This window comes from Diorhabda sublineata, chromosome 10 (assembly GCF_026230105.1).
Source record: "Diorhabda sublineata isolate icDioSubl1.1 chromosome 10, icDioSubl1.1, whole genome shotgun sequence".
Taxonomy (NCBI): domain Eukaryota; kingdom Metazoa; phylum Arthropoda; class Insecta; order Coleoptera; family Chrysomelidae; genus Diorhabda; species Diorhabda sublineata.
This window is the reverse complement of record NC_079483.1, coordinates 16,312,766-16,331,050: the sequence shown is the minus strand read 5'-3', so window position 1 is coordinate 16,331,050 and position 18,285 is coordinate 16,312,766. Positions and strand designations below refer to the sequence as shown.

Genomic DNA, 18,285 nt, shown 5'->3' with positions numbered 1-18,285 from the left:
GTCGTGTCTGTAATGTCGAGTGGAGAAGGGTAAGTCAACCCCCTTTGATTATTGTAAGGAATTTTGTATTCGCATTCACGATCATGCGCACCATGAACTCTTTCGAATGTATTGCCTCACATATCCAAGATTCAATATTTCCGTTTGAAAACTTTGATGCATCCAAGGAGCCGTTTTTGTGTTACATTCAGCGTTTTGAGACCCGTTTAATAGTTGAAAATGTCACTAATCCAACTGACCAAGCCCAGATGATTAATGTCGCTGTCGGATCAACCAATTTCAAATGCGTTTTTGGGCCCAGATGAGCCAATCATAAATCAGTCGATAAAGAGACTTGGCAATTTGGCTTTGGTTCGCGCCATTACATGGTGAAGCTAGATGTGTTGAACCGACACATTAATCAACTTTGTTCCTTCAAAGTACTTATTCCTAGCGGTTCAACTGAAAACACAGACTGATAAAAGAAACGACAATCGCCCACCTCCAATTGTTATTCGTCAAGGTCGTCCACAAAACCCTAATCTTGAGAGTCATGGTCCAGTTCAACTGCCGTTCCAACAGTAGCCAGCAATCCAACCTTAGACTACGATGCAGGAACCTAATCTAACCTAACCTAACTAAAAAAAATGGTATCTGCAGTTTAAACCGACGTTTGAGGTTTAAACTACACTTGCTGGGCCTTAGATGAAATACTCACATGAATTTCGTTCCGAAACTTGTAGCAGTACTGACTCCACCAGTGAAAACTCTGTGAATAAATCTAGGTGCATTATCGTTTACGTCCAAAACTTTGACAACAACTTTAAGCTGCGTATCATCATCGGAGTCGAAAAAACTTTGATTCTTCGGACTTTTGTTGCATTCTTCTGTTGCTTTTATCAATAAAATATACGTATCTTTTTCTTCTCTATCCAATTTCCTTGTCAGCTTGGAATTATATTAAACAATAAATATTTTTCATAATTTTTTGATAATGACTTGCAAAAATTATTAATTTAACTATAATATTTATAAGGGCCGAGAATATGTAAGAATTACAAAAATACGATTACTTGGATACAAGTATACGAGGTGTGGTTATTAAGTACCGAGATTAGCACTACTACAAAAAAAGTACACGTGCAGAAGGTTAGCGACTGCCAGATGTTTAGCCTGAAGCTCACTTCGAATGCGATGTCTACCGTGTTTACAAGCAAACCAGTGCATCCGTGACTTTCTTTTGTATAGGGGATGTTTTTTGTTTTGCCACAAAAATGATCGAAGTAAAAATAGAGCAATTATTTCACATAAAAATTGGTAAAACTGCAAATGAAACTTATAATTTATTAAAACAAGTGTATGGCAATGAATGTTTAGCGCGTCTCTGTGTTTTTTAGTAGTTTAAGCGTTTTGAAGATGATCGAGAAGATATTGAAGATGATTCACGTTCTTCACGCTCTTCCACGTCAAAAACGGATGAAAATATCCAAAAAATCGGTAATACTAGTCGATCTGACCGTCGGCTAAGTATTTGTAAGATTGCTGAATAGAATTATTGCGATTGGTAAATTTTACATGGAAATTTTAACATGCGTAAAATGTGTTCAAAGCTGATGCCGAACATCCTCATATTTGAACAACTAGACGCAAAAATATTTGTATTGAATGCTATCGAAAATGTCTCAAACTCTCTGAAGCTGTTAAGGATGCGAGTCTTGAAGAAACTAACGGAAAATTACTTCTTGCACTGTTTCAAATAATGGAATATTTGCCTGGAGCGATGACGAGATAGATATTGAAGGTGATAATAAATAAATATACATAATATCGCAATAATCGCCACACCTCGTAACAGTAAGTAAAATAAGGATATTATAGAGATTCAAAATGGCTTCGGAATGCCTGAACAAGTTAAATGAACTAGGCAATAAGAATAAAGTTGCCCTCTAATGGTTAGGGTACACACTACGAGGATGGTCTCAGAAGTACCAGCTTCCAGTACCAGAAGTGATCTCTTTTTAACTCCAAACACTTTTCAAAGCTATGTTCAATAAATCCGATACCCTTCTTATAATAAGAATCGTCAAGCTTCTCAAAATAGTCATTAACTACCTAAATCACTTCTTCATTGTAGGAAAATCTTTGACCACTGAGCCATATTTTCAAGTCTGGGAACAGAAAATAATCCGAGCGGCTTAAATCTAGCGAATAGGGTGCATGAGGTAGCAATTCAAACTTCAATTCATTAATTTTGCCCATTGCACTAATGGATGTGTGAGTTGGTGCATGATCTTGATGAAACAACACATTCTTTTTAGCCAAATGCGGCCGTTATTGCTTGATTTCTTTACTAAAACGTTGTGATAATTTCGCATAATACTCGCCGTTGATAGTTTTTCCATTTCAAGATAGTCAATTGAAATTATCCCATGCGCATACCAGAAAACCGAGGTCATGATCTTGCCTGCAGATGGAACGGTCTTTGCCTTCTTTGGAGCCGGTTCTTCCTTTTCAGTCAATTGCTTTGATTGTTCTTCTGTTTCGGCTGTGAAGTGATGAACCCACGTTTCATCTATCGTTATGAATCGGTGCTAAAAGTCGAGCCAGTACAGTCTTGATTATTTTCTTCAACATTTCTGAAGTCGTTACCTCATTTGGTCGACCACTGCGATGCAAGTCGTACGGCCTCGTTTAAACTCTGCTACAAAATATTTTACTGTTCTAGGTCAGCCCAGGTACTTCTAGGACCATCCTCGTGGAGTGGAGACAAAATTGTTAAAGTAAGGGAGAGTAGGATCTGAATTCTTCTCTGGAATTTTGCATAGGACAATAAAGAAAATTCTAAAAAATAGGTAGATAGGAAAAAAATTGTTACTGAAAGAACCTACAGATAGGTTACGATACACTTAGGAGCATAACCACAGAAGATTTATTGCATTCATAACATACACTCCTGAAGACAAGGGTTTAGTAGAAGATTGTGCAACGTCGAGGACTTATCCTTTACAAACTCTTGAAGAGTGAGAAATTCCAAAACTCCAAGGTACTACATCACGGGACGTATGAAATAGAACATGAAAATCTTTTGTTTGAACTTTTAGAAAAGAGTAAACGTCGATCTTTCCTAGGGCAACAGCAAGTCGCAGTTCAAATGACAGTCTAAACTATACATACCATCAGGGTGTGATCTATTGGATTAATATGAAACATTTTGTCTTCGTTCCCACCAATTATGTAATAACAAACCGGTCTTGATGGTCCGTCGTATTCAAATTCATCTCTGTCCACAGTATCTGGCAATTTCCTGATTTCTACTTCTGGCGATACATTTTCTAAAAAAAAAAAACAGCGAATAAATTATAATTAGTGAGAATAATGAGAAAACACAAAGTTATAATTTTACCATTAGAGTCAAGAGTCAAGAAAAGACCTTCGAAGCTTCAAAATCCAGATTCGTATATCTCGAAGAATAAACTAGTTGGTCAAGACTTTGTGTAGTCTTTTGGTACCATTAGTATCCGTACATTCATACTGAATCCGCTGTTTATTGCTACCGCTGAACCAACACTCATAATTACACTGTCTGACGCGCGTTTCGATGACCAAGGTGTCATCCTCAGATACCGAACGTAAACTATTTATTGAAAGCTGTAGTTGTAGCAGTAAACAATGCATTCAGTACGCCTAAATTATATCAGAAATAGCTTGCATGATTTGAATATAAAGATACAATCTTATAATTCCTAAATTGTTTCATGAAAAATTCATTGGAATGTGTGATTTAGTTAAATGACATCCCTGATAACCAAGCATGAATTCTTTACACCATTTCTAATGGAGTGCCTCAAAAAACATTGTTCATAAAATATTTAGTAATGAAAAAAGGAGAAATGGGTGATTCATTCGAAACTAAAAACTTTAATATATTACCAGATAAAAAAATGATGTGAAAACGGTATATGTATCACCAAAAATGTTTTGGATTCCTTCCTGAGCGCCTCATTATAACTTTAATTGATCAGACAATGTGTTATCTTACCTGTGAAGTTAACATGGTATTCATCTATCATAAATTGAGGTTGATAATTATTTATATCGCTGACGTACACTGTTAAATCTAACTCGGAGCTTAACGGCGTCGGAACTCCCAAATCATAAGCTTCTATCCTGATCTAAAATGAAAATTTTGTAATAATGTTGATTCTCAAAACGGAATGGTAGACAGAACAAGGTCTCAGTGTTATGTTAAAAAACAAAATCCGGAAATTCCAGACAGAGACGGAGATACAACAGAAGAAGTAATAGATACGAAACAAGCAGCGAATGTAGCAGTTTTTGAAGAGAAAATTAATAAAAATAAAACCAAAACAATAAAGTCTCATGGCTTATACTATAGAGATAAGTGTGATAAAGAAAAAGGCCGAAATAGAAAGAAAAAATTATGGGGTACTTTTATGTAATCAAAAAAAGAAAATGACGTTGGTAGAAAAAAAATCGTAGATAAAAGAATTAGATCAACTGGTGGGAGAATAGAAATGTTGAAAATAATGATATAAGTAACAGTAAGATGGCAAGGACATATATTGAGAACTGGACTGGAAGCTGGGATAAGTTAAGAAGTGTACACAGGATGGGAGTGGAAGAGGAAGACCGAGGTCGAGATGGTTAGGTTAGGAATGAAGTGAAGATTGGCTTGGAAAGAAAAGGAGCGAGACACCGGAAACAAATGGCTATGGATAGACAGAATTGGAAAGGTTTGGTAAACAAGCTAAAGACGTTATGTGAAAGGGGAAAGAACGACTAAGCACCACATAAATACCACTGCTTTTTATGACAATAGCCAAGGAATTTCTGTCTAATTATGCCGATTCAAAATATGTTTTGGAAGAGATAAATTTTTAGACATGTACTTACGTCATAAATTTTTTGTTTTTTCCTATCGAACGGTAATCTAAGTTCCAATATACCAGAAATCGGTTGTAATTCGAAAAATTTCCAGTGACCAGCCGGGTCGGTTTTTAATTTATATCTAACGGCACCATTCGATCCGATGTCTTCATCGGTTGCTAATATTTGTATCAGTGCACTACCAACAGTTGCATTCTGTAAAATACGTGATATTATACACGTTTTTGCCTATACTTTGTTTTATTTCTTTAAAGTTATTATGATTTTCATCGGTTTTTCAAAACATGCGAAAAATAACAACCGATTTACTTCACCTAACAAAACTGTTTGGTCTAAAATATCAAACTACGACTCGGAAGAGATCTGAACCAATTAACGGAACAAAAACATTTTTCACTGTTAAAATGGTCGATGGAATTATTGGTTACATCAACTGGTATTGAATGGTATTCAGAACATGTCTGTGAAAACCAATACTTGCTTCAAATTCTAACGTATAGAAACAGAATGTTGTCGTCCAAGAAAAGGCCTATTTAGATTACTAGTTACAAACAGTTGATATCTTAGTTTTGCAATTACAAGGAGTGTTTGACTGACTAGTTTCGACGTTATGGCGTCTCTTCAGAGTGGCGTAACGACCTCTCTTTCGTAGTCTCTAATCCGAACGCCGGTGTTGCTCATTGATTCATGTAGTTGAACATTCCTCAGTAGACGTTTCCTGGCGACATCTTCACTTCCAACTGCTAACCGTGAGTCAAGTAGATCTCTAGCCGTAGACGGCGATATGTGAATTAAATTAATAGGTGATATCTGAGGCATGCTCAGTAATTAAAAAACATAACATCTTTTACACCTCTTATTTCGAATTTCATGATTCGGCTTGCAGTTTCTCAAAGGAGAAAACAACTACTTTCCTGGCTAATACCACGAAGAATATTGAATTACATCTCCACTGAAGAATGTGATGAGCTACAGCTCAATTTGTATCGTAATAATGTAAGTAATTTTACTAAATATTGTATGTATATGGATATTCAAAAAATCGATTAGCAATATTGACTAGGCCATTGAAACTATACGTGGGATCGAATTTTTGACTATGAAATATATTGAAAGATTTTGGAATTACTTACCTCTGGCACTTTTAAAGTGGAATTTGGCGGAGGACTGATAAACACCGGCGGATGATCATTATAATCGGTAACACATATACGCACTGCTTCTTCAACTGAAAGACTAGGTATTCCCATATCTTGCGCTTTCAAGACAAGGGTATAATTTCCGTGTCTTCCTCGCAAAGAAGTAGTCGTTCTTATATCCACCGACCATTCGCTGATTGTTTGCAATTCGAAAAGATTATGTAGATTTCCATCGACGATGTCAATAATCACCTAAAACAAATCAGTTTGTTTACTTTTCGACTTAATCACCGAAGAGATGGAGACGTTTGTCATATCTGTGGAGGACAAGATTTTCAACACCATCTTCAAGGAAAGTTGCCGCTAATGAACAGACCTTGAAACTTCTGGAAATTCCGTAGACAAAACGGTAATGGTGAATCTGCGGTTTTCCAATCTATCAACTCATTGAACCGGGTCATCTGAAACGACTGATTTGCGTCCTTGGCCTCCTTCATCATGTACATCATTACTGCCATCTTTAAACTTTCGACACCATTCACTCACAACACCATCATTCACGAAGTTTTTCCCTTACACGCGATTCATTCTCCGATGGATCTCTGCAGCACTATGGCCTTCGGCCTGTAGAGAAAGAATCACAATTCACCCTATGCGGTAGTATCAATAATGGCAGACATGTTTACGTGGCTGTAGCACAACGCCGACTGACGCCTGAATCTCAACAAAGGCGGAGCGAGAGCTTCGCGGTCTTCTACCGTCTTATTCTGTCCGCGTAGCGTTGAAAAAAATATCGACCCTTGTAGTTTCTATATACTATTGGGAATATACCAAAAAGTTATAAATACCTGTCCATTTCCGGTATCAGGATCATCTGCATCCGAGGCATGAAGTCTTGTGATCGGTTGTCCGGGCTCATGGAATTCAGTTATATTGATGCAATATTCCGGTACGTGTAATACAGGGATGTTATCGTTGACATCTTTTATAGTAATACTAAAATATAACTTCCATTGATGTATGATATATATAGGATGTCCCGTAAAAGGACCGTCACAGAGCAGAGATGTATAGAGACTCTGAAGCTGAACTCTTCAACTTAAAAATACCAAAATTGTCACATTCCATTAGACTGTTAAGGGCATTAAGTAATTGTGAGTAGAAGGTGGTCTAACCATTCTATTAGGGGTGATCTAACTTTTAAATATCACAGTTTTTTACCTGTAAGGTGATTTTAAAAAAAATATTTTCATGCTTAATACATAATTTGATTCTATAACTTTTTACTAATTATTAGATTAATTGAATTGCAAATTGTCAAATTTGATTTATAGCCAACTTTTTTGTAACTTTCCAATTTTAGGGAATATTTTTTTGAAAATGACAAAGTTTTATGAAAATTTATAAGATTTAAAAAAGTTCTAGGATTTAGTCATGCATGCTATTATCAGAAAACTGTTTTAAATCGACAGATAAAAATCTTCTATGCAATTTTAAGGTTAGGTTATCCCGAATTAACCTTGCAGATTGGTTCGAGCGCCTCCTATTCACCATTACTTTATGCCTTCAACAGCCTCATGTTATGTACCAAATTTGGTATGTTTAAGTTGAAGGGTTGTACTAAGGAAACTAATTTTTTTCGAAATTTTTGACATACTTTGACCCATTGAGGCTTATCTGTTGTTAATTTTAACTCCAAACTGTACTATTTTGGACGTTTTTTTCGATATTTTTCGTTATTTTTTTTAATTTATCCTACGAAGATAGGATCCTTATAAAAGAGAGGTTATGTTAAAAATTCTTTAGAAAAACTTAATCATACTCCTGGCTTTTTACGCCAAACTGTGAATGGTACAATAAAAAACACGTTTTTTAATCATTTTTTGAAAAGCTAAATAAAATACTAAATAAACTGGCAGTACTAATTGCAACTACTAAGTACAATTCTACTAAAATTTGAAATAACAACGAAAAAGAATTTGGAATTTTCTTACACTCACTTGATTTGTTTAAAAGCATTTCTACTTTCTCCACTATTAAAACCATATTGATAATTATCCCAACCTTCTATTATCAATAGATAAGTAGGTTTCTCCTCTCTATCCAATTTTTCCGACACTCTTAAAACACCCGTTTCACTATCTAAACTGAATTTTCCCTGTGAGGATAATCTGTCCAACAGATAAGTTATCTTAGCGTATTCACCGGAATCCGCATCAGTGGCCTCGACTTTCGTTATTTCCGTACCAACGTGGATATCTTCGGGAATAATAAGAGTTGAAGGTTCCGGTGAAAAAGAAGGACTGTTGTCGTTTTCGTCTAAAATTTGTATAAACAGTTCGACTCTACTCGAACGAGGAGGAAATCCACTATCGGTAGCTTTAACCTACAAAAACAATCAAATATTTTAATAGTTGTAATAAATGGTGTTCTTAACGCCGTTTAAGATGAAAGTCGTTGAGAATTATACACATTTTTTATGATTTTGCCGAAACTTCTGGCAACACTGTAATGAAATTCTATATAAATATATTTTGGAAGTTGATTCTCACATAGAGAAGTTGAGATGGAATGGAATCGTTGTAACGCCTTAGTCAGACTTGAAATCAACGCTGAAAAGCGGAGAAAATGGAAGGCCACCTCCGCCGACTTGGACTATAGGCGTTTTAGCAACAATTCTACAGGTTCATCGGCCAAAAAAGCACTCAAAGTCGCACCTAGAAGTGCAGAGACAAAAATATTTCTGAGCCGAAGACAAAGCTACCATCTTTTAGAACAGATTACAAACTGTCTCTACTCCACCTGACACCCCATTTTCCTTAAGGAACTTTCTGATGAAACCGATTTTGTAGCCCGGAGCACCCACAAAATAACCAACCAAGTCGGCTTGTCTAGTTGGGACAGGCATTGGAAAACCTGCCTGGGACAGCCTTCCCCCAGCTCTGAGGCCTATTTAGCGCCTGTTTGGCATATTCATACTTTCCTCGATGCTGGATATCCTCCAACACAGTTCTCATTCCTAAATTTTTAAAGACAATACCAAGCGTGAGAATTATGTGTATTTCCAAATAGATAAAAACAAATAAAAATGTCGGCGTACTTGCGCATTTTTTACCGTTAGCAATCAGTAAATAGAAAATTTCCATAAAAAATAAAAGTAGGAAAAAATCTATAATTTCATTTATAATAATTTTGACCTCATTATTTCTTGACAATTCTCATAATAATTTGGAAGCACTCGATTTTGCAGAGACCTTAGATTATGTTTGCGTTTGTTGTAGCTTCTCTTGAACAAAAATTTGCTCCATGTTTTAGAGTTGAGAAACTGTTTTTTCACGGACTCTCATCGGTCTCCCCTGAAGGTTTCGAAGGTAAAAAACTTAATTTCTAAACATTATATATAATCTATTACCGTTAAATTGATCCATTCATAAACCTCGTGATCGATTTTATTTGCTACGACCATATCTCCGTCGGCTGTATTTAGATGAAATAAATTAACCAAATTCCGAGGTCCTTCTAATAGATAAGTGATCGTACGATTTTTATCAACATCGTCGGCAGCGACTGCTCCAATCGGTGTACCATGTTTACTATTTTCCGTAACAATGAATTTATAAAAAGATTTTCTGAATTTGGGCACATTGTCATTGACGTCTTCAATACTAATTTGTATCGAGCCTAAATAAACAGTAATTATTAGTATGACATAATTCTAAGCCGCCATCTCTATGCTATAGGTATCACAGATATTCAGAAGATGCTGAAGAAGCTCTTAATTAAGCATCCCTTCATTTTAGAGAGTTCAGAGACAGAAAATTGATTAAAAATAAACAAATTAGGATACACTAAATAACTTTCTGGTCAATTCTGATCCTAGGATTTCAACACTGAAACCAAACTTGTCTTTCAAACATTCTATTACAAAGAACTATTCTCTCACACGCAATTGTTGCTAAAGATGAATTGCTTGAAAAAAATGACTTTAATGATGATTTTCTGATGAAGTTTGGAGTACCCGAATTATTTGACGAAACCACTACTGTTGATACTATGAAATTTAACTGAAGGTTAATTTTTTTTAATGAGAATAGCAAGAATAGAGAGAATATGATGAAAACTCCAATTTTTGAATAAGAAAATTTATTATTCCACGTCCATAGAATCACCACTACGAATCATTGTGTGGAGATTCAGTTGGTGAATGATATTAATTATTATTACTTATAGAATGAGATTGAATTAGCCCTTAAGTTGGATATTAGATATCTCGGGTTAACATGGAGACAACACCTTCAAGGAGTGAGTTATAAAGCACGAATTGTTTTATACAACTGCTGCAGAATGGTCGGAGGAACATGAGGCTTAAAGTTCCCCGAAAACGATGAAGTGGATGTATAAATCCGTTGTGTGATCTATAATTAGCTAGGTAGCTTTCATATGAAGGCCAAGAACAAAGACCAAAGTTGGAGAAACAGCACTAGATAAGTTGCAAAGGGCCTTGCGAAACAGGCGCTACAAGATTATGTCTCACGACAGCATTACAATTCATTCTAGAATCGCCCTTTTTGAAAACCTTTACAGTGAAGCAAAAAAATGGGCTATAAAGGCATACAAAGAACGGAATATGAAGCCCGACGACCTGACTTGGCAACTCAGCCTAACCTATAGATATGATGACGGATGCCGTATCTTCCGAATTAGTTACCGAAAACTAGAAAATCATAAGTCGATAGTAATAGACAAATGCAGAAATTGCGTTCCCACAAGGCTCATTACTCTACACTGATGGCTCGAAATAAGAAATGGACAAGTAGGGGCAGGAATATAAGGCCCAGTATCCAAGTTCACTATCCCCACGGACTCAAAGCTTTCCTTTTTCCAAGCAGAAATATAATTTATTCTTACATGCGCAGCTAGTTACCTAAGACGCTTTTCAAGTTCTTAACTCTTAAAAAAGTCAGTCAAAGCTAATATAGGACTGCATTCAACTCATTGAGAGTAGACCTGAACACACCACTTGACGAAGAAAGGCAGGACAAAAAGTCATCAGATTATAAAAAAGTGGGCAAAGGAGAAGACATCATAAAAATGGAATAAGACCACAGGTTTTAAGCAATCGAAGAAATTTCTTTCTTATACTACCAACTGATCTTAAAAGTTACTGGTATTGCTCCCTAGACACTGTCCGATGAACTACCTTATGAAGAACATTGCTTTGTCGTTTTTTCAAGGAACCAAACGAAATCTCCTATTTAAACAATAAAGTTACCAAAATGTGGGTACTTGGCCACACCAGAATGTATGGCAATGACCAAACTGATAGCTTGACGAAAAAAGGCAAGACCAAAAGCCATCAAGTCATAAAAAAGTGGGCAAATACATCAGAAACATGGAGCCCATGTCTTGAACAATCGAAGAGATTCATTTCTATTTCAACCAACTGGTTTTGAAAGGCATTTTAGTTAAACAAAGATGAACTAAGGAAAGTTACCGGTTTTGGACTGTCCGGCGAACTACAATCGCTTAAAAATTGTAAACATTCTACTTTTTAATACTCCCTTCCTATGAAATATTGGTTATAGTTACCAAACGCTATTTGTTGTCCAGTTTCCGTGTTAATATCTTCGACTGTAACTCCTAGCTGGAATTGTTCAACAATTTCTCTATCCAATAATTTTGCTATGGATAGTATACCGGTATACAAATCTAAATTGAAAGATCCGGCGCAATCATAATCGTCGTATTTCAACAAACTTCCTTTTTCGTTTTTAGCCAAACAAGATTTCTCGTCAATTTTGTAAACAAGTCTAGCATTAATATCCGGATCAGAGGCTGTTATATTCGCAATTACTTTTCCCACCTAAAATTGATTAACATTTTTTCCGTCAATAACGATGTTTATAGAAACATAGTTCACACTACCACTCATAATTACACTGTCTGACACGCGTTTCGATAACCAAGTTACCGTCTTCAGAGACTGAAGTTAAAATAGTTTATTCAGTCTCTGGAGACGACAACTTGGTTATCGAAACGCGCGTCACACAGAGTAATTATGAGTGTTGGTGTAATGGTAGTATAAATAGTGTGTTCAGTATGAATATTACAAACGATTCAAGAAATTCCAGCTTCCCAATCAAAACTTACCTGTAAATTTTCATGAATCGAAATTGGTTCAAGATTCGATATAACAGGTGCTTTATTATTGACGTCGATAATATTGATGTTAACATCGGCGGTATTTTGTAACTGTTTATCACCAGGTGCGCCATCTATTGCGAGTACTTTCAAAGAATAAAACGTTTTACGTGGTTGAGTTAAATCGGGATCCAAAGAAGCGCCTCTTGCAACTCTGATTACACCAGTTTCAGCATCTATTGTGAATTTATCAGACGCTCCTGTTTGAATTCGATAAACGACTTGATTGTTTGGAGAAGAACCGTCAAAATCTTGCGCTTTTACCTAAAAATATTTCAATCATAGTTAGATCATACAAAAAAAAATATTGAGGAACTGGACCAGAACGGGAATGTCCAAAGAAGTTGACGTTGTAATATCGGCTGAAAACTGTCACCATTGTAATAGGTGTGGATTTTTGTAACTCAATTTTGGAGAGAGAGACCATAGACTCAGTCACATTTGAACAATTTATGAACATCCAGCAAGAGGAAGAAGAAGAAGACATGGCTGTTGAAGAAGACTTTCAAGAGTATGAATCTAATTAAAATATCTAAAGAAGTCAAAACAGTAGTTAACCGAATAATCAGAACTTGACAGGTATTTTTTGTTTTTGCTTAAATTATCCTAAAATTCATGACAGTTAGTGGAATAGGCCTACAGCGAAAATTACGATAAAAAAGCGCCAAGTACACTACCTCATAGGTGGTGTGTGGAAATGTGTACATATCATGTATAATGTGTCTCTTTGAATAGCGTTATCTCAGGATTGGTAACTCTTAGAAAAAAAATATGCAATCATTTTTGTAGAGAATTTTAAGATCTACAGCTTTGGTTTGAAATTTTTTTTTATTAAACCTACCGTTTTCGAGAAAAATCCAAAAAACCTCAAATTTTGACCATTGACCCCGAATAAATTTCCTAGCACATATAGGATCCATGGGAATTTTTAAAACTTTCATGGTAATGGTAAACTTTCCGAGAATTTCTGTTATTTCAAGTCTATATTGATCAGACTACAAGGGTCAGCTGATATTTGAAAGAAATAACAATAAGATGAGTACCCAAGTAAGGTGTGAATTTACAAAACATTCATAAGACCTATTCTTAAGAAGGAACAAGCAGAAGTAGATTTAGTAATAAAACTAGAAATATTATGGTAATAATAGGGTAAAAAATTATCTAGTTTATTAGCCAAATAGAGTGTTTAAACTTACAGAAGTCATACCTGAATGATCGAAGTCCCGCTTGGTGAAGTTTCAACAATCGATTTATTATAATACTCGTTTTCAAATATGGGTACGTGATCGTTGACATCTTCGACATAAATCGAAAGCGGTACCTGACTAAATAGACTCGGCGTACCCAAATCTCTAGCTCGTACACTGAGGAATATTATACAAACGCTTTTTGAAGATGAATCCTGTATACTTTCAAAATCTATTGGATACTTTACTTCGATTACACCGGTGGTTCGGTCTATTGTGAAATTGCTAGCCAATTCACCCAGAAGTTCGTACTCGATCTCACTGTTTTTGGTACCTTGAGATAGATAAGGGATTAAAAACGTAAGTTAGATTTATAAACTCTTTAGTTTGCGCCCGCGCTGACGCATTCGTTGGCGTTTATGTTCGATTTCATATTGGTTGGAACGCGAACGCGGACGTTTGTAATATGTTTATTTTTGGTTTATGTTGAACGCGAACGAGGGCGCCAACGTTGGTGCGAGCGTTAAAAAATTATAAATTGCTGAATGCAATAAAGTTTCCCACAAGTTAGGTTGTGAAGAAGAAAGACTGCAGCTTTGGTAACTGGATTCAACGATTCAAGTTTAAATGGTAGAATATGTTCTTATAAAAACGTGCTTACTTCGACGTAAGCAATTAAAGTCATTAAGATAGAGAATCTTCAATAAATAAGTGTCACAAAAGAGGTTGCACTATTTTAGAACATACAAAATGATTTCATAGGAGCTTGGCTTGATACTGACCGCATAATAAAACGGTGGCATTTGCTATGACAAAGCATCTTCAAATCCTGCTATACAGTATTCAGAAACGGTATTTTCGCAAAATTCCGAGGGTTACAGTGACCCTTTAAGTCTTGCACTGTCACACTGTTAGCATGAACTAAATTTTTAACATCTTTCGTGAAGTGTTGAATGAATGCAATTACATTCTTTAGAGTCTTTTGGTTGCCATTGTTGTTGAATTTATAGGTGTTAGGTTAGGTTAGGTTAAATTAAGTTAGGTTATGTTATGTTATGTTATGTTAAGTTAGAAAAATAATAAAATTTTGCACACCAATAGAACTTCATAAATAGTTCGACAACTTTTATTAAATGTTTATAATATACTTGATATAACACCTAGAAAAATCATGTCTGCTACGCATGCGCATAACTCCCGGAATTTACGAATTTACCGAAACGTTTCAGTGTTTTGTAGATTATTTAAAATTGTTTTATAGTCGACTATGAATTCCGCAGTGTGGTAACAAGATGAAAAAGATCGATCTGCCTCGATTTTTTGAAAAATTTAATCGAAGATTGGTAAACCAGAACGAGATTCGTCCTGTATGCTTTGAACGAAAAGGAGCAAATGAATTCTGATATGGATATTAGTTTAGGCACTACACAATTTTCGACGAGACTGCGCTGCATTTTTTTTGTTGGAAGTAAAAAACAAAACAGAGACTGAGAGTATAAGAAGCTATGAGAGACCTGGAGATATCAATAAAAATATATTAATAGTAATATTATTGATATCGTGTTTTATATATAATGAAATGAAATGAATGAAAATCTACCATTTAAATCTGCATCTAGGGCTTCAACTTTCAAATTTTGTTCAAATTCTAGTTTATTCTCCATCAAACGAGCCTCATATTTACTTTGAGTAAAAAGAGGGGCATTATCATTGACGTCTTCGATATTTATTATCAATTGGACGGAATTTCGATTTCCAAAACCCATATCATCTCTAGCTTCTACTGTTAGATAATGTCTGGAGATCTTCTCTCTATCCCAATTCGGACCTCCTTCTATTTTTACAGTTATTACGCCTGTGGTTGGATGCAGATTCAACCTGAAATCCAAAATCAATATATGAGTAGAAAATTTTAATTTTCTGGTATACTAAGTGCGGCAGAGCAGCTTGATTGGTTGAATTCGATGCCTTGGAGAAGGCTGGGATACAAAATTCTTGTGCCCATTCCAATAATGATACTTAAATTTTGAGATAGACAAACAAAAACAAATATTTATAATTTGATATAACAGCAGAGATGAAAATGCTACGCGGGATAGCCGGAAAAACCCTACCGGACAGGGAAAGAAGTGAGAACATCAGAAGATTGTGCAAAATAGATGACGTCAACGAATGGGTTCTATCAAGAAAGAAAGAATGGAATGAGCACATAAGTCGTATGGATAAGAACAGACTGGTCAAGATAGCACGCCATAAATCCCCATTGGACCAAAGGAGTACCGGTCAACCTTGAAGCAGAATAGGAGGCAAAGATGTCGAAGATAAAACAGGCGACTACGTCTAATACACTCAAGAAGAAGAAGAAGTATTTATGAGTTGAAGAATGTGGATTTAGGTTGGTTATCAGTAATTACCGATAGTCTATGTGTCCAACTTCTATTCTTTGCGCGTTATCTGATTTTCACGAATCCCTTTCGGCCGAAATAAAGATGGTAGAGGGCCGAACCTAGCCAGAGGTTACCCAATAACTATGTTTTATTGAACAAAATTAAATAAATGAAACTTGAAACTTACATATGATCTATACTTCCAGCTAGGTTAGTGTATCTGATTCCTTTGGTTCCGAATTTGCCGGAATCATCGTCGAAAGCTTGTATCCAAGCTACAGTAGTACCGATTTCGCAATTTTCTGGTACCGAAACTTCATAAACACTTTTCGAAAATTCCGGGTAATTATCATTCCTATCCAACAAATTGACTATAACGGCAACCTCGCTGTATTTCGGGTTGCGTTTCATTATTTCCTTGGCGCCTAATGTTAAGTTGAACCTCTTGGAATTTTCATAATCGAGCAAACTGCTATTCTTTACTCTAATCATAAAAGTAGCTTCATTCACGACTTTACTAGGAGTTACATCAAACGCATCGACATCACTTTTCACGTATAAATAAAATGTTCCATTAACTCCCTAAAATAAAAGTTTTCAAATGAAGTTAAAATACTCGAATGCGCTTGGTCAATTAGTATGGTAAATAATCAAAGTACTAAATTCTGTACCCTAGAATAAAATATATTTTCTATCTCGGTATCCAATAGAAACAATGAAAGTAGTTACCCATGCATGCCCAATACAACTAATAATAGCAGTCAAGTATATCTGCTTGAAGCACCGTACTAATCCCTACTACCATCATCTAGTAACGCGCATTTACAGGCGTGGCTATTCCACATTCATTTCTGTATTTGCCAAAGTGTATTTATTATAATAATAATAATAATAATAATAATAATATTTTATTAGGTTAACGTAAATAACCTTTCTACAAGCCAAGGTTGAATAAAAAAATTTAATATTTTTCCTACCTGATCGTAATCATAAACTTCGGGTGAAGCGTTTCCCAAAAAAGTTAACGGCGTATTTATTGGCGAATTTTCGGCTATTTCGCATTTGTAATAACTATTTTTAAATGTTGGTTTTTCATCGTTTACATCTGTTATCATTACAGTCATTTCAGTAATAGTAATTGGGACAGGAATTATGCTGCTACCGATTTCTTTTGCCTGCAAAATAATTCTTCAACTTAAGCTATGTTTTCCAAAATATTTAATAGACAAAACTTAATTTGTGAGTAGTTTATTAGTTTTTTTGGTAATTATACACCTGTTTTTTTGGCTCTAGAAAATCGAAAAATGGATGGATTTTAATGATCTTGGTCTCAAAATGTTCTATTTTACAGTGGATTTATAAAAAAAAATACGAAAATTAAAAAAAATAAATATTTTTTACAGTTTCATGACTTTAAATGCAAAAATGACTTTCTACATATAATCCTTCGTAACTGTTTCTGACGTCGTGGAATCAAGTTCGTATATTTTTTTTCGCAATTTACATAAAAAAATGAATATTTTGAAAAAAAAAGTTTTACTCTACTATTTAAGGTTTAAAACTATTAAAAACCGCAAATTCAGCCACTACCCCCGTGTTTTTCATAAATTCGTCGTAAAATGGAACATTTTGAGACCAAAATTATAAAATTTATCTACTTTTCGATTTTTAATGGTCCAAAAACTATTAACATTGAAGAATATAGTACGAAACTATTCACGAAAATTGATTGTTTTTCATCGATTTCATTTTAAGCTATAAAAACTGAAAAAATCATTCTTTTTGGATTTTTTTTTAAATTGTTTATTAATTTATGTAGAATACAAAAAAATATAAGAACTTTATATGATAATGAGATAATTTTTTGTAAAGGATTATTTTGCAAAACCGTTTTTTTTACGATTTAAAACAGTAAAACTATGAGAAATTTTCATTCCAGCTATTTCTACTATTTTTTTTATAAATCTGCCGTAAAATGGAACATTTTGAGACCAAGATCATTAAAATCCATCCATTTTTCGATTTTCTAGAGCCAAAAAACCAGGTGACCATGAACGTGTATAATTACCAGTTTTTTTTTAAACGAAACGTTAATTTTTTCTAACGGATGAAATGCGTTTAATTGGTATGGTGTCAAAAAAATGGGTTTGTATTATTAACAAAATATGGTATTATGAAAAATTAATACTAGCATGAATTCCCACGAATACTAGAGCAGTATGACAACGTCGGAAGATTCAGCCAGAATTTCCATGGCCGATATCGTTGGGGTGCGAGGAGTCCACAAGAAAAGTATCAGCATCATCTAAGATTTTCCATAATCATCAAATGTTTAATATTATATAAAATATTGAACAAAAATTGATAGAAAAAAATTATTGGTAATTTTATACTTTCGCGGTCCACTCGTTTTTTGGCTCTAGAAAATCGAAAAATAGTCCGATTTCGATGAATTTTTTTAAAAAATCTTCGTTTTTATGGCGA

At 34.9% G+C, this 18,285-nt stretch overlaps 1 protein-coding gene across 1 annotated transcript in view; it reads right to left on the bottom strand.

Annotated features, from left to right (window-relative positions):
* LOC130449861 (cadherin-23) overlaps positions 1 to 18,285 on the bottom strand; it is a 32,046-nt gene that overhangs the window by 7,543 nt on the left and 6,218 nt on the right. Inside the window, exons 6-19 of the mRNA XM_056787904.1 lie at positions 16,779 to 16,976; positions 15,989 to 16,383; positions 15,015 to 15,292; positions 13,435 to 13,748; positions 12,177 to 12,491; positions 11,616 to 11,889; positions 9,439 to 9,707; positions 8,027 to 8,412; positions 6,875 to 7,022; positions 6,021 to 6,278; positions 4,894 to 5,082; positions 4,019 to 4,151; positions 3,154 to 3,311; positions 698 to 927 (exon numbers count right to left, since the gene is read on the bottom strand). Of these exons, the coding sequence (XP_056643882.1) occupies positions 698 to 927; positions 3,154 to 3,311; positions 4,019 to 4,151; positions 4,894 to 5,082; positions 6,021 to 6,278; positions 6,875 to 7,022; positions 8,027 to 8,412; positions 9,439 to 9,707; positions 11,616 to 11,889; positions 12,177 to 12,491; positions 13,435 to 13,748; positions 15,015 to 15,292; positions 15,989 to 16,383; positions 16,779 to 16,976 (3,545 nt within the window). The remainder of the gene's footprint in view (positions 1 to 697; positions 928 to 3,153; positions 3,312 to 4,018; positions 4,152 to 4,893; positions 5,083 to 6,020; positions 6,279 to 6,874; positions 7,023 to 8,026; positions 8,413 to 9,438; positions 9,708 to 11,615; positions 11,890 to 12,176; positions 12,492 to 13,434; positions 13,749 to 15,014; positions 15,293 to 15,988; positions 16,384 to 16,778; positions 16,977 to 18,285) is intronic.